General features: G+C 41.6%; 1 protein-coding gene across 1 annotated transcript in view; it reads right to left on the bottom strand.

Moving 5' to 3' along the window:
- Window positions 1-4,523: 4,523 nt before the first annotated feature.
- Window positions 4,524-14,747, bottom strand: part of Cpd (carboxypeptidase D) — an 85,717-nt gene continuing 75,493 nt past the window's right edge. Inside the window, exons 18-21 of the mRNA XM_005349510.3 lie at window positions 12,129-12,260; window positions 10,879-11,064; window positions 9,959-10,058; window positions 4,524-8,455 (exon numbers count right to left, since the gene is read on the bottom strand). Of these exons, the coding sequence (XP_005349567.1) occupies window positions 8,229-8,455; window positions 9,959-10,058; window positions 10,879-11,064; window positions 12,129-12,260 (645 nt within the window). The 3' untranslated portion in view covers window positions 4,524-8,228. The remainder of the gene's footprint in view (window positions 8,456-9,958; window positions 10,059-10,878; window positions 11,065-12,128; window positions 12,261-14,747) is intronic.

Here is a 14,747-nt window from a genome sequence, read left to right as displayed (position 1 = left end):
AAAACGCCACCCCCAATAAGATGTGCAATGATTCCAAGGAATCTGGAGCTGTGTTTGCCTCCATTTTCTCAAAATACTTCATGAGATTTGGCTGTGAGCGCACTGCCCAAGACTTTGCACTGAGCATGACATCACACCACACAAAAGGAAGGAATGAATGCTGCCTGAAACACCCAGCTCAGATTTGAGACTATGTTATAAAGTTCCGTGTTTTAGCTGGGTATGGTAGTGATGCCTTGAATCCAAGCACTCAAGAGGCAGAGGCAGTAGATCTCTGTGAGTTCAAGGCCAGTCTAGTATACTGCGCAAGTTCCAGAACAGCTAGGGCTACACAAAGAAACCCTGTATTTTTTTTAAAGGTTTATTTATTTATTATGTACAAAGTGTTCAGCCTCCATGCCTGCAGGCCAGAAGACGGCGCCAGATCTTATTACAGATGGTTGTGAGCCACCATGTGGTTGCTGGGAATTGAACTCAGGACCTCCGGAAGAGCAGTCCGTGCTCTTAACCTCTGAGCCATCTCTCCAGCCCCAAGAAACCCTGTCTTGAAAAACAAAACAAATTGATGATGCTGTGTTAGTATCACATGCTCAACCAAGATTTGGGTAAAAATAAACAAGAATATTTGTCTCATTAGCAGGCAAATGTTTTTGTCTTTAATGGTGAAATTATGTGTACCAAAGAATTAAAATGAATTTTTTATGAATTTATTGTATTATCAATGAATGCTTGATTTGGATATCTACGCTTATTTCTTATATACCCAAGATTGTGTAAAAATTCCTTGGACTGCAAGTTGTCTCTGCTCTTTGAGTGCCTCATGTGCTCAATCTGCACATTAATTCTCTGGCAAGAATCTTGCCCTTAACTTGCTTGTTTACAATGATGCCCACAGCATACTGGGTGACATTGCAGACTCTTCCAGTTTTGCCATGGTAACATTTATGGGGCATTTCTTTGTGAACAGTGCCCATTCCCTTGATGTCTACAATATCACCTTTCTTGTAGATTGCTATGTATGTTGCCAAAGGAACAACTCCATGTTTCCTAAAGGGCCTGGAGAACATATAGTGAGTCTCCTTTCTCTTTCCTGTTGTGTTTGGCATTTTGGTGAGTTATTGAAAGATAGCTTCCATGGCTGAAAGTCTAGCTCAAATTTCTTAAGTCTCTAAGAATGTCTACGTGTCTATCTTCTGGCCAAAACAACTAATTTTATTTTTGTATCTTTTGTTTCCAGAAGTTTCTTATTTTATAGTTTCTCATGATAGTCCCCATTGACTATCTTTTGTTTCTTGATTTACAATATTTGATAATGCCACCTGAAAAAAGCAGAAGCTTTTCTATTTACCCTTATGATGGGAAAAAGTTGTGAGGTCCCCTCTGCCTCTACAATGGAGATACCTTCCAGAAACTGCGTTCTGCATAGTTGGTCAGTTTCTAGGCATCCTACTTTATATGCCTGGTCCCTTCTCAAATGCACCCCATTCAAGTCCTGTTAAATAGAGCACAATAAATAGTCCTTCCCTGTATCCTAACATCCACATCCTCCATATTAAGATTCAGCAGTCAATTCTGCATTCTCTTTGCAGCTTCTTGTATCTGAAACTCTCCTGAAGTTATTTCCCAAAAACCCAGCATTGCTCTAATTCAGCCATCATCATAGCCTGTCCACATCTCCCTCCTGCCACACTCTGTCTTTAGGGTTAACTCTAGGTTCCTATGTCTTTTCATATCCTAAACCAAAGGCTTGGCTGATGCCGGGCTCTTCCAGAAACAATGATCATCACAAGTGACGGTGTGTGCAGATGCTGGAGTCTTGGGAAATACCTGGAATGCTAACAGGTGGTGGTGCTCAGGCTGAACCAGGTACCCTGGGCCTTGTGCATGGTAGGCTGCTGCTTTGCCGCTGAGCTACGTCCATCCCCAGCTATAGCTCTAGCAGCCTAAACTTTCTCCACACCTCCTTCACTTTGGCTCAACCTCAGCAACAATCCCAGACTAGGAACACTCTTATTATTTTGTACTGCTTCTAGATGTTCCACCTTAAATTTCTCTTATTTTCCACTACAGCTTTGACTTTACTTTGTCTCTTCATAGTCTTCTATTTGAATACATGATTTGTGCTAAAGTCGAGGTATCCAATCTTCCTGCCCCTGCCTTTGGAGATAAGGCGTTTACTATATAAACCAGGGTGGCCTCGAACTCATCAAGGTCAGCCTGCCTCTGCCTGCTGGGGGCTGGGATTAAAGGTGTGTGCTATGCCCAGCCATACTATCACTTTTAATCACCGTGTTGCCTTCAATCTATTCATGAAACTCGTAGCCTCTTGATGCAAAATTGCACTGTACTCCTACACACCTCACAATTCCACTCTCCTCCACTGAAACCAGCCTGCCATTCTTGATCATCTCATTCGAGTAGTTTACACAGTGACAGGGAACCAAATTCCATCTGACCCTAGTCAAAAGAACTAAAGAAGTGGCATGCTTGCTTTTGATCCATTACTGGTTAATGCAGGTGGAAGCTGTAATATTAAATGTCATGCTTTATCAGATTCCAATGCTTTCTAAGTTTTAGGTCACTAATGGAATAGTTATTTAAATTTATGATAAGTAATACAGAATCAGTCGTTGATGGAGGAGGATCATCTGTCTATGTGTTACTTTCATTGGTTAAGAAAGAAACTGCCTTGGCCCTTTGATAGGACAGAAAATTAGGTAGGCGGAGTAGACAGAACTGAATGCTGGGAAGAAGGCAATGAGGCAGACGCTATAGTTTTCCTCTCCAAGATGGACACAGGTTAAGATCCTTCCCGGTAAGCCACCACCTCGTGGTGCTACACAGATTACTAAATATGGGTTAATCAAGATGTGAGAGTTAGCCCGTAAGAGGCTAGAGCTAATGGGCCAAGCAGTGTTTAAAAGAATACAGTTTCTGTGTAATTATTTCAGGGCATAAGCTAGCCAGGCGGCCAGGAGCTGGGTGGCAGGAATGCAGCCCTCTGTTCCTTCTACAATTGCCTCTTCACTCCAAGTAGTAGAACTGGATTTTAAATGCAAGTGAGACTGAGACGTGCAGACCTGCATGCTGGCATTTATTCATAACCGAGAAGCATACGAGTGGTGATCACTGTATTCACAGTGGTGGTAACAGCTCCTAGACATCTGAACACAATCAGTAGATTATGTTTATAAAACCAACCAAAAGATTTCTTAGCCGGGCGGTGGTGGCGCACGCCTTTAATCCCAGCACTCGGGAGGCAGAGGCAGGCGGATCTCTGCGAGTTCGAGACCAGCCTGGTCTACAGAGCTAGTTCCAGGACAGGCTCCAAAGCCACAGAGAAACCCTGTCTCGAAAAAACAAAAAAAAAAAAAAAAAAAAAAAAAAGATTTCTTGATTCAGGCATGAAAAAAAAACGGTAAAACTCAGGGCAGGACTTCAAGCAGTTAAACAAGCCTTTATCAAAGGAGAATAAATACAACCTAATCCCACCTAAAGACAGTGTGAGGCATCTAGAAGATTAAAACTTCTGTCATAATTTAGACCACCTACTGAACCACACAGTGGAAGAAAGTTCCAGCAAATTTTCCTATCTAAATATGTTTTCTAAATTGGAAAGTTGTCCTCTAAAAGATCTTTGTTCATATTGCTGGAAAAAAAATGGACCAGGAAAGAACAAATGAAGGCAAATAATACTCAGGTATTTGGTTTTGCGTCAAATATCATGCTAACTCCACATCGTCAACCCACACTACAGAAACTGAGACTCTGAGCCTGTTCTGAGATTTCTGCAATTCAAGACCATATTGCAAATGACATCAGTCACAGACTGGGCCAGGCTGAAAACTTTCAGAACATCCTCAGGAGACGTTCTACTGAGAGATGCTAAATGCTACTGAAGCACAGTTTATTGTCATTTCCACCCCTCTAGTCTGGACTATGAGTTCCTTGTCAGCACAGCCCATGTTTATTATATAAATCTGTTTTCCCAACCCGTTAGAGCAGCAGTATTGAAGAAACCTGTTAAAAAACAAGAACACTGAATTCACCATTACCACACCTGACATGCCAGGACAGGTTATTCTAACTGGGCTTCACCTGGAACAGGGACCATACTCTTAACAAACAAGTTTAACAAAGGTCTATAAATCTCTTGTGCTTTCCTGCTCTGAAAGATAGCACACAGAATAGATGTGATGTGGGTGCAATATTAAAACCTGCGTTGTTACCGTGTGTGGTATCACTGTGGAGTGGGCAAAGACATCATTCTAGGCGAGCTACATTTGTGCCTGCTGTGTGATGCTCTCACTTCTGAAACGTTTCTGTCCATTGAGATAGGCAGGAACATTTTATAGGTGACTCCCGGCATTTTGACTTTGGTACTATTTTCTGCTTAAGTTAGGCAGAAAAACTTAACTTTAAACTTTTAAGATTAGAGCAGTAACTTTCTTTGGTCTATTGTTTTTGAGTAAAGATTATGAGACAACACACGAAGAAAGACAAACATCATAAAATAACTTTTATACAGGATTAGTAGATCTGTTTACATATAAAAAACAAAGGACCTCATTACAGTTAGATTTCACATAAATTACACAGATTTATTTTTAAAACTATCATTCAATTCTTTTGAAGTTCCTTTTAAAGTTTTCATTTTGAAGGCACAGTGCATGAAATAAAACAAGACTGAAGCACTCGAGAGGAAAGGGTGTTAGCATGTCACAGAAATAGCTACGGGCAGTTTTGGAACTGGGGAGTATCATTCTGAAAAAAAGGCAGAGAGGTGGTGAAAAGAACATAAAAAATTCCATGTCATACCTCCAAAAAATCTGTAGCGCAGAATGTAGCTAGTACATTCATGGTATGCCATTGATAAACAAGTTGTCTATATTTACGCATATTTTATCAAGTTGCCTCAAAATGGTAACCTACTTTCAAATTTCCAAACCAACCAGGAGAGCATTCTAAGAGTCAGTGGAACCATTAGTGAATTTTGTTTTGCCATATATAAAGGAGAAGTGGGTATTGGGAGGGTTTTCTTCAAGAACTAGAAATTCAAATTCAATTGACATTAATCAAAGGCCCTAATCACCCTCCCTCCAAACTGCTATAATTAAAATAAACCAAAAACCTAAAGTTATCAACAAGTTGCTATACAGAAATATCATTGAATATTTAGCCATTAGTGGAATTTTAATAATAATAAAGGAAAAAATTGGGGGAGATGCTGGGCTTCTATCATAAAATAATCCCAGCAGACCCACAGCGCAGGACACCATGACATATTCATAACCAAGAAGCTCCTGAGAGAACAGGGACAGACCTGGCACAGGTGTGAGTATGACAAGACAATAGACCTATTTAATGCTGGGAATAAATGGAAATAAAGAGTAGTGAGTCTCGGTTACTGGTAACCTGGTGCTAGCTCGAAAACACAGCAAGTTCAGACATAAGCACTACCTTTTTATTGTTCCACTCATATTAGTTTGGATTTAATATTCACTAATTCAGCAAATCTCATTCAGATGAAATCACCAAAGATTAACCAAGCACACTGAGCCAAAAATACAATGTTTCCTTCCTCAAGGCTGATAAGAGTCCCAAAGCCAGTTCCCTTCAGTGAGGACAGCAAGTCCTCTCCACTGGATCAGATCCCAGCACCACCCAGAGTTCCACCAGATGCTCCAAAAGCTTGCCAGTCTTTACCAGTACAAGTGCATCCTCACAGGCAGACACTTTAAAAACTACCTACCAATTGTGTTGCTTTTGTTAAGGAGCAGGGAGTGAAGAAGGCTTAAATTCATCACCAGGACAAACAATGCCTGCGAGCAGAGGAAAGGCACATCTCAGACTGGGACAAAGGTCCTAATACTGTGACACTTATTTGGGTCCGTGACTCTAAAGAAACGGAAAGTCTCCAGGAGAAACACTGAAGGAATGCATTCCCCATCCCATATGGCTTCAGTGCCCTTTGCTGCCAAAGTGGTCCAAGATTAGATACGAGCCACACATAAAGAAAGGCAGGGCTAAGAATCCATGACAGTCTTAGTAGTCATGGAGCGTGTACATTCATGTTCATTGGTAACAGAGGGTGGGGAGGGCTGGTTTTCCAGCTTGATGCATTAGAAGCTCGTTAAAGACTTGAAACTTAGAGCAGAATTTGGGTTTCATTTAAGGAAAAAAATGACCAAGAGAACTATTCTGTATATTCATCTCTAAAAATTTCATACATACTTTAAAAGGCATGGCCTCCGATTGCTGAGATGTACTGTTAAAGACACACTTAATTCCAGAGAACACATGGAAAGGTGTCTTAGTGAACACCAGGCTAGTAAAGCAAAGGCTGACACATGAACTTGGTTTCTAGCTGTAATATCCCAAGCAGGGCCCAGCAATAAGCCTGTTGTTGGTTTTCTGACTTGGCACTTTTAAAAATAAAGCTGGAAAGGCAATATACATCATTTAGAAAAACACAAAGTATTATTAGAAGAAATGAAACTATAAAAGAAATGTGCCCTTCATTAGGGTTGCCTTCCATGAACTGTTCTCATGTGGCAAAACAAGGATTCAGCTATGCTGATGCCATCACCGATTCCAGCGTGGCTGAACCTAAACTACCTAAGTGACCACAGCTAACGAATATCATGATCTCATCATTCCCTTCCACTACCCGAGATCTCAACTTCATACAGCCACTTGAATGCACTCCTCACAAAGCATGGCCGAGTGACCCAGGTGAGCCGAGGCTTTGGGGTAACTGATACAGTAGTGGAATGAATACAGTTTGGAAAGGTAAGAGCTAGTTTTTTGATCCCCTGATTTAGTACAAGTTCAGCAGCAACTTGGCCATTAAAACATTCAAAGATATTAAACTGTTACGTCATTGGTAAGACTCACACTCACAAAAAGCATCACTCCACTGAACAGCATTAAGAGACATCATAAATTGCAAATCTTTCAGGCCGTCGCCTGACTACAGTGAAGGGGACACCTTCACACCACTGTCCCATCACACGGCAGTCCTTTCGCTGACTTTATTAAATGGAGGGAGCCGTACTTAAAAGCTTTGAGCTCAAAGTTTTAACATAATTACTTGATTTAAAAAAAAAAAAGACTGTCAAAGGAATCGCTAAGGACTGGCAGAGGCCTGCATGCACAGGCCGCGGTATTTCCATAACAGTATGCCATCACAGGGTGAAGGCTTGGTCTGGAGCATCAAGTGTAGACATTATGGATCCAAATGTATTAAGAGTGTACAAGTAGGTCTCTTCCATTCCTAGATATTTTCATCAATAAATTCAGGACCTTCAGGTGTGGAATCATCAGGAAACTGTAGGTGTGTAACATGGAAAGGGCTGAGATTTAGGAAACACTAAGGAACAGGCATCCCTAGAAGAGCGAGTGCTTCACAGATAAAGCAGCAGCACCTGTGGGTTTTCCCGAGTTAAGACAGGCAAGTCCTCGCTTCTGCTCCATCTCCCTCTCACCTCTACTCACGGGGGCCCCTGGTGCCTCCACAGCAAAACCAATGAGTTCCCCCTAAGACGAGGCTATTTAGAGCTTGATAAACCTTACAAGAGAGGTAGTAAAATCCTGCTTACAGCACAGCCTACCAGTTCTGATCCAGCTTAGAAACAGGTAGAAAGACAAATACGGAAGCTCGTTTATTCCGTTTTCTAATGTCATATATGTTAAAGAATCATCCAGCCTCCATTACCTGAATAAGAGAATCCCCAGCTATTTGCTAACTGGAGAAGAGAACGAACGCCTCAGTAGATGGAGGAGAAGCTGAGGTTTAAAGCTTTTTGTCAGAGTCTGACTGGTGTCCCTGCCTTAATGTTTCTAGATTCTTTTGGCCTTTAAAGTAAAGAGAAACAAAACCAAAGCCACTAGTAAACACCTGCCGTGCAAACACAATGTCTACTCGATGGCTTTATGCTATTACTGTCTAAGCTCTGAACAGCTCATCTTAAGTCAAAAAGGAAAACAAAGTGGCTGTCCCATCTTCTGCTGCATAAATAGAAATCAGATTTTTAGAAAAGGTTTAGAGTTCTTTAAGGAAGGGAAGTTTAAATCTGCCTGTGATATTCAGAGAACAAGAGTTTAACAGGTTAACTTCCCAAAGCTCTTTGAAGAAGGAAGGAATCTCTCTTCTTACTGCAGTGTCTCCCAAGAGGAGCTGTCATTTTGCTTGGTGCTTATGCAGGGAGATATGCAAAACGTGGTTTTTAATGTTTGCTAGAATATAATGTTTCCTCCTCTGTGTCCGTTTCATCCTGGAACTCATGGCTTAGGAGGGATTTCTTGGAGCCAGTGGACATCATGCGAATTTCATCTTCATACTCATCATGATGCTGCCGGAGCCGATGGAAGCCATCTTTGTGTCTGTTAGACTTGATGGAGCAGATGCACCAAATGATGCAGGCTGTTAGGATCAATGCTGACATTGTGGCACCTGTCCGACAAGACCACATGGGGATGTTATGAACAAGCAACGACTTCCATTGGCACTTTTTAATCTGTTATTTACTTTAATTTCATGCAGTTAAGAGCAATTTGCTTGGTCTGAGATGTTCTTCTGTGGTAGACTGCTTGAATCTCTAGTATCTCAACAGAATCACCCCTGTTACCCTAGAAGCAGCACATGTACAGTATGCAAGTTAGAAAAAAATAAGCAAACCCAGCAAGAATCAAAGCCCAACACCACTACATTTCTACTACCTGAAGAGAATTTCTAATTACTTTAATGCTATATTCCCAGATCTTCTTTCTTTTTCTTTTCTTTTTTTCCTGTGCTGGACTTGATCCTAGGGTAAGCTCTCCACCACTGTGTGCACAATGCATGCATATAGAGGTCAGAGAACAACTTGTAAGCATTGGTTCTTTCTAATGTGGGCTTCAGGAATTGAACTTAGGTCATCAGGCTTGAGCAGCAAGAGCTTCTACCCACTAAGCCATCTCAGCATTTGTTTATTTAGACTGGATCTCACTGGATCTCAGCCGGAGACTTGCTATGTAGACCTGACTGGACTCTAACTTGCAGTGATCCTTCTGCCTTAAGCTCTCTTATAGACTTGTCTATAAGGTCACCAACACAATATCCTTAGGAACAACAACCGAAAAATAATAGTCACGAAATAAAAATTAAGTTCACAGCAGCTAATTGGCTGGCAAAGCTAGATTTAACCCATGGCTGAATCTGGCTCCAGTGCCTTTAACCATCAAGTTCTTTGTGTTTTGCCAGGTTCAGATGAGAATGCTAAGAACCCTACCAGAGGTCCTGTGACCATACCATTTTCCCAAGATTCACCTGAGACCCCCACCTCTGCTTGGGTTTTTGCTTTAAGTCCAAGCTGAACTGAGAAATCATTGTGTCAAACAGGTGCAGTACAGTACAATATTGCCTTTTCCATATATTTTCCCCTTAACCTTTCAGTAATTCAAACAAGGACCCAAATTAACCCAGAGGGGAAAGTGTTTCCTTGTTCTTGGATCTAGCAGTCAGTGTGATCTTGATATAGAGCAACATTTGCTTATTTAACAACATCCAGTAAGATCCACTTGTGCCAACTATGGCTCTAGGGTCTGGGGATGCAGATCAGCTCTGCTGTCTAGAGCTTTTATTTTGGTGTGGACAATAAATGTAGTCAATACAGTGAACAGGTACATATGGTATCAGCGATGAATATTGGATTGGAAAAAAACATAGGGTAGAGATAATAACAGGGCTGCTGTGCTAGCTAGAGTGATGAGGGAAGGCCTCTCAGTGGAGGTGGATTTGAGTATGGACCTGCAGAAATTAGGGCAAGCCAGGAGAATATATAGGGCAACAGCTTGGGGAAACCACATTTAGCCAAGTAGACTCTAGGGAAAAAACAATTACCTAGAGGTGTCTGTGGGGGCTAGCCACTCTCAAAGCACAACAGCAGAACGGGTACTAAAAACTGAAAATCTTTACCTGACACAGTTACCACAAGTTCCCTTGGTAAACCAAATATCCGGTTATCTGTATCAAAGACTATTAGCACTGAACTGGCTGCATCATGATGTACAAAGACCTGGAAAGATAAAGTGTAAGAATTATAAAAAAGTCACTATTGGGACTGGAGAGATGGCTCAGTGGTTAAGAGCACTGGTTGTTCTTCCAGAGGACCCGAGTTTAGTTCTCAGCACCCACATACAGCTCACAACTGTCTGTAACTCAAGTTCCAAGGGATCTGATACCTTCATAGCAACACATAAAGTTAAATAAATTTAAAAAAGTAAATAAAAACATCCAAAAAAAGTCATTATGGGGCCTGGAGAGATGGCTGTGCACTGAAGAACACTGGCTGCTCTTCCAGAAGACCTGGGTTTGGTTCCTAGCATCTACATGGTAGTTCACAACCATCCATAACTCTAGCCCGGCCGGTTGTGGTGGCGCACGCTGAAGGAGGCAGAGGCAGTAGGATCACGAGTTCGAGGCCAGCCTGGGCATAACTCTAGCCCTACAGAATCCAGGAATCCAAACCCTCTTCTAGCCTCTGCTGGCATTGAATGTGCATGGTACACAGACATATATGCATGCAAAATCTATACACATCAAATATTAAAATTAAAATTTAAAAAGCCACTTATGGTATACCACAGCCCTGCTTCACTTAACGCTTTTGGGCTTATAAACCAAACCAGGAAGGCAGCTGAGTGTCATCTACATTGTACAAAATGCTATGCAAGTTTTTCCTTTGTTGCTGAGGAACAGAAAACTACCTTTTGGCAACAGAAAGATGACAGCTCCTGTACTCAAGAGATGGAGACACTTTTCATTTCTTTATTCCTTTCAAGCTTTCTAACAAGAGTTTCAAAATAATACATAAATGCTATTACCCACACTCTCACCTGTGAATGCTGCTGCTGGTACCCTTCAGCAATGGCATTGATATTATGGACACCGGGAGCTAAAAGCACATGGAAATAACCCCCCTCTTTTGTGTGCACTTTTATTCCTTCATTGAGTACAATGACTGCTTTAGAGATCGGTTTACCAGCCTTGTCTTTAACCAACCCATGAACTCCTTTGTGGACCTGAAAAAAATATTAACATAATTTGTTTTCACAATATCAGCAGATGATTGTTTGAGGCTTGATCAAAATCAGCCAAACAAACACACACACACTCCCTACACAAAACAACAACAACAAAGCCCTTGTAGTTATAAATTATAAGTGAGGCACATCCTATAATCCTAGCTACTTAGTAGGTAGACACAGGAAACAGAGTTTAAGGCTACTCATCAAATTAGCAACCCTGTCTAAAAAGAAGTAGGGGTTTAATGGTGTATTATAGTTCAGTAGTAGTGTACTTAATGAGTATGCAAAGGGTTCTTGGTACTGCACACAGCCTAGGTTACCCTTCATCCCCACTGACCTTGACCACATTTGCCCATCATTTGCCCATCAGTCAGTGATTCAGAGCCAGAGGTAAGAGAAAGAACTCTGAAAGCCTAAAGCATTAGAAGCCATTCAAATGCCTTTAACTATTTCTTGCATGGTACAGTGACTGTAACCAGCAATCCTCAGCTGGAAGAACATGAAGCTCCCAGGTATAGCAGGTTCAAGATATGTTGCACACATGGCATCTGTTTTGGCAATGAAAAGATGAACAAAATTCAGGCTGGGGAGATGGCTCAGAGGAAGAGAGTGCTTTCCACCCCAGCGAGATGGGGGCTGGAGTTCAGATCCCCACAACCCATGTAAAAGGCCAGGTGAACATGGCAGCCTACCTGTGATCCAATGCTCAGGAGGCAGGGACAGGGATCCCTGGGGTAAGATGGCTGGCTAGACTAGCTAGACTAATGAGCTTTGGGCACAGCGAGACATCCTGTCTCAGTACATACTGTGGAAAGTGAGCTCAACCTCTGACATCCACTTGCCCATGTACACATGTATATGATGGCCCATGTATTAACAGCATGCAAACACATACCCCAACACCACACACAAACATGAACAAAATCATTCTCTCTATATTTTCATAAAGGTTTTAATAATGGTTTTTATTTTTATCCTCTGATGAAGCCTAGCATGTATGAGGCTTTGGGTTTGATCCTCAGTATCAGAGGGAAACAAATAACTCAAAACAAGCTCACCTCCACCAACATGCTAAGGAGAGACCTCTTGTTCTCTGCCCACAAGGCAGGGAGTTGAGCTGCACTAGGGAAGTAGCAGCAGCTTGTGTACACTGTGATTTCTGGGCAATGGCCATAGGTAACACTATAATCCTGAAATATAAAGTTCAGAATCAGATTAGTACATGCAAAAATTAGCTTTGTAAACAAATGAAATAAAAAGAACTGGATGATGTAAGTAGCATTTGTGATGCATCTTAGAATATAAATAAATCACCACATATAATAATGGGTCACAAGCTGGGCAATGATGGCACACGCCTTTAATCTCAGCACTCGGGGAGGCAAAAGCAGGCAGATGTCTGTGAGTTTGAGGTCAGCCTGTCCTAAAGAGTGAGTTCCAGGACAGTCAGAGATACACAGAGAAACCCTGTCTCAAAAAACCAAAATAATAGTAATATTATTATTATTATTAATGTCACAAACAGGACAGTGATTATGTCTGGTTCATTCTGAAGTGGCAGTTCTCCCACAGTGCTGTTAAGTATAGATGATGTTTATTGGGGTTTGCTGAACAAATGAGTCCACGTGGACAGCCAGCTTCCCTCTCAACTCTAGAACTCTCCTGTTGCTGCCACGGCACTGGAGGTAGAGGACAAGCTCATGGGCCTGACCAGTCAGTATGAGCCTGCTGTGACAATGACCATGGCCAGAGCCAAGCACTTAGTCAAGTACAGGAACCACTTGTGCAGACAGATTTCAAACTTTACTTGCCACTTCCTCCCTCAACTTGTTCTTTTTTTCATTTACCCAATGATATTAACTAACTTCCTCACATTGTCATGAAACTTCATCATTTCTGCAGTTATACCATTTTTTTCTCTTATTTTGTGAGATTATAATGTAATCATGTCATTTCTCCCTTCTCTTTTCTTCTTACAAACCTTCCCATAGACCACTCCTTGCTCTCTTTAAAATCCAAGACCTCTTTTTTCATTGAAATATAACCTTATCAGTCTATATAATGTTACTAATATGTGTGTTTCCAGGGCCAACTATTTGGGATATACCCAGTTGGTATGGTATTAGAGAACCAGTCGGTGTGCTGTTCTTTGGGGACTACTATATCTTCCATTCTAAGCATTCCTTAGTTGCCTGTAGTTCTTTTTTTTGTTTGTTTGTTTTTGATTTTCAAGACAGTTTCTCTGTGTAGCTCTGGCTGTCCTGGAATGCACGCTGTAGACCAGGCTGGCCTTAAACTCGCAGAGATCCACCTGCCTCTGTCTCTTGGGTGCTGGGATTAAAGGTGTGTGCCACCACCACCCGACATGGCACATGTAGTTCTCGTATAGGGTTGAGGCTCTGTGGTTCCCCCATCCACTTTAGCATGTTTACTGTGGTTGTCCTTGTTCAGCTAGCTCATATTTAGGTAGTCATGTTGGTGAGATTTTTATGGGTGTAGCTTCTGACATTACTAGGAGAGGCAATCTCACACAAACTCCTTGATCCTCTGGCTCTTGAAATCTTGCCCTCTCTTCTGTAATGTTCCCGAAGCCTATAGGTGCTGGAGTTGTTTTTATAGATTTATCTATTGGGACTGGGCACTGCAACTCTGTATTCTGACTGGTTGTGGTTTTCTGTAATGGTCTCCATCTGTTGCAAGGAAAGGTTTCCTTGATGAGGGTTGAAGACTACACTTCTCTCTGGGTGTTAGGACAAGTACTTAGAATGTAATTAGGGTTGTGCTGGTTTAGTAAAGTGGTAGTTGTAGTTTCTCTTCCAAGATCCTTGACTTCACTAGCCCTGAGTAGCCTAGGTTTCTCGTAGTAGGCATGGTTTCCCTTTTGTTGAACGCATCTTAAGTCCAACTGGAGAGCCGTTGGTCACTGCCAAGGTATTCAGGCCCTACTGAACCCTTAGGGTTATTGTCCAGAAACTTCATCTTTGACTTGTGTCACTATCATCCATGATCCTGCCAACTCTACTTCAATATCAAGACTAAACTTTCAACACTTGGTTCCTAGCCTATTGTCACTACCCTAATCAAAACCCTTCTTTAATTACTTCTTGTCTAGACTATTTCAAAACAGCTTCTTTGCAGTTCCTCCTTCCAAAGTATCCTAGCCCACTATTATGAACTTAATTTCTTTTTTTAATACTTATTTATTTATTATGTATACAATAGTCTGTCTGTGTGTATGCCTGCAGGCCAGAAGAGGGCACCAGACCTCATTCCAGATGGTTGTGAGCCACCATGTGGTTGCCGGGAATTGAACTCAGGATCTTTGGAAGAGCAGGCAATGCTCTTAACCACTGAGCCATCTCTCCAGCCCTGAACTTAATTTCTTAATAGCACAGCTCAGATCATGTCACCGTATCCTTGCTCAAAACCTTCAGTGGTCTTCCATTCCTTATTAAAACACACTAATTCAAAGTCCCAAACTCTTTTCATTCTTGTCTCTGTCTGGTAATGGCTGCTCAGTGAACTTCTTCCTGGCCTTAGTGTATGCCCTAAACCTTTCTGAACACCCACTTCACCACCTCTGTATCGCAAATGCTATCTCCAAAGAAAGGGAAGGCTGGGGCTCTGACTAGGTATAATATTTTCTGTCTTTAAATTTTTTTTTTTTTTTTTTTTTT

This window comes from Microtus ochrogaster, chromosome 7 (assembly GCF_000317375.1).
Source record: "Microtus ochrogaster isolate Prairie Vole_2 chromosome 7, MicOch1.0, whole genome shotgun sequence".
NCBI classification, from domain to species: Eukaryota; Metazoa; Chordata; class Mammalia; order Rodentia; family Cricetidae; genus Microtus; species Microtus ochrogaster.
The sequence above is the reverse complement of the archived record's forward strand: the minus strand, read 5'-3'. Positions and strand labels throughout refer to the sequence as shown.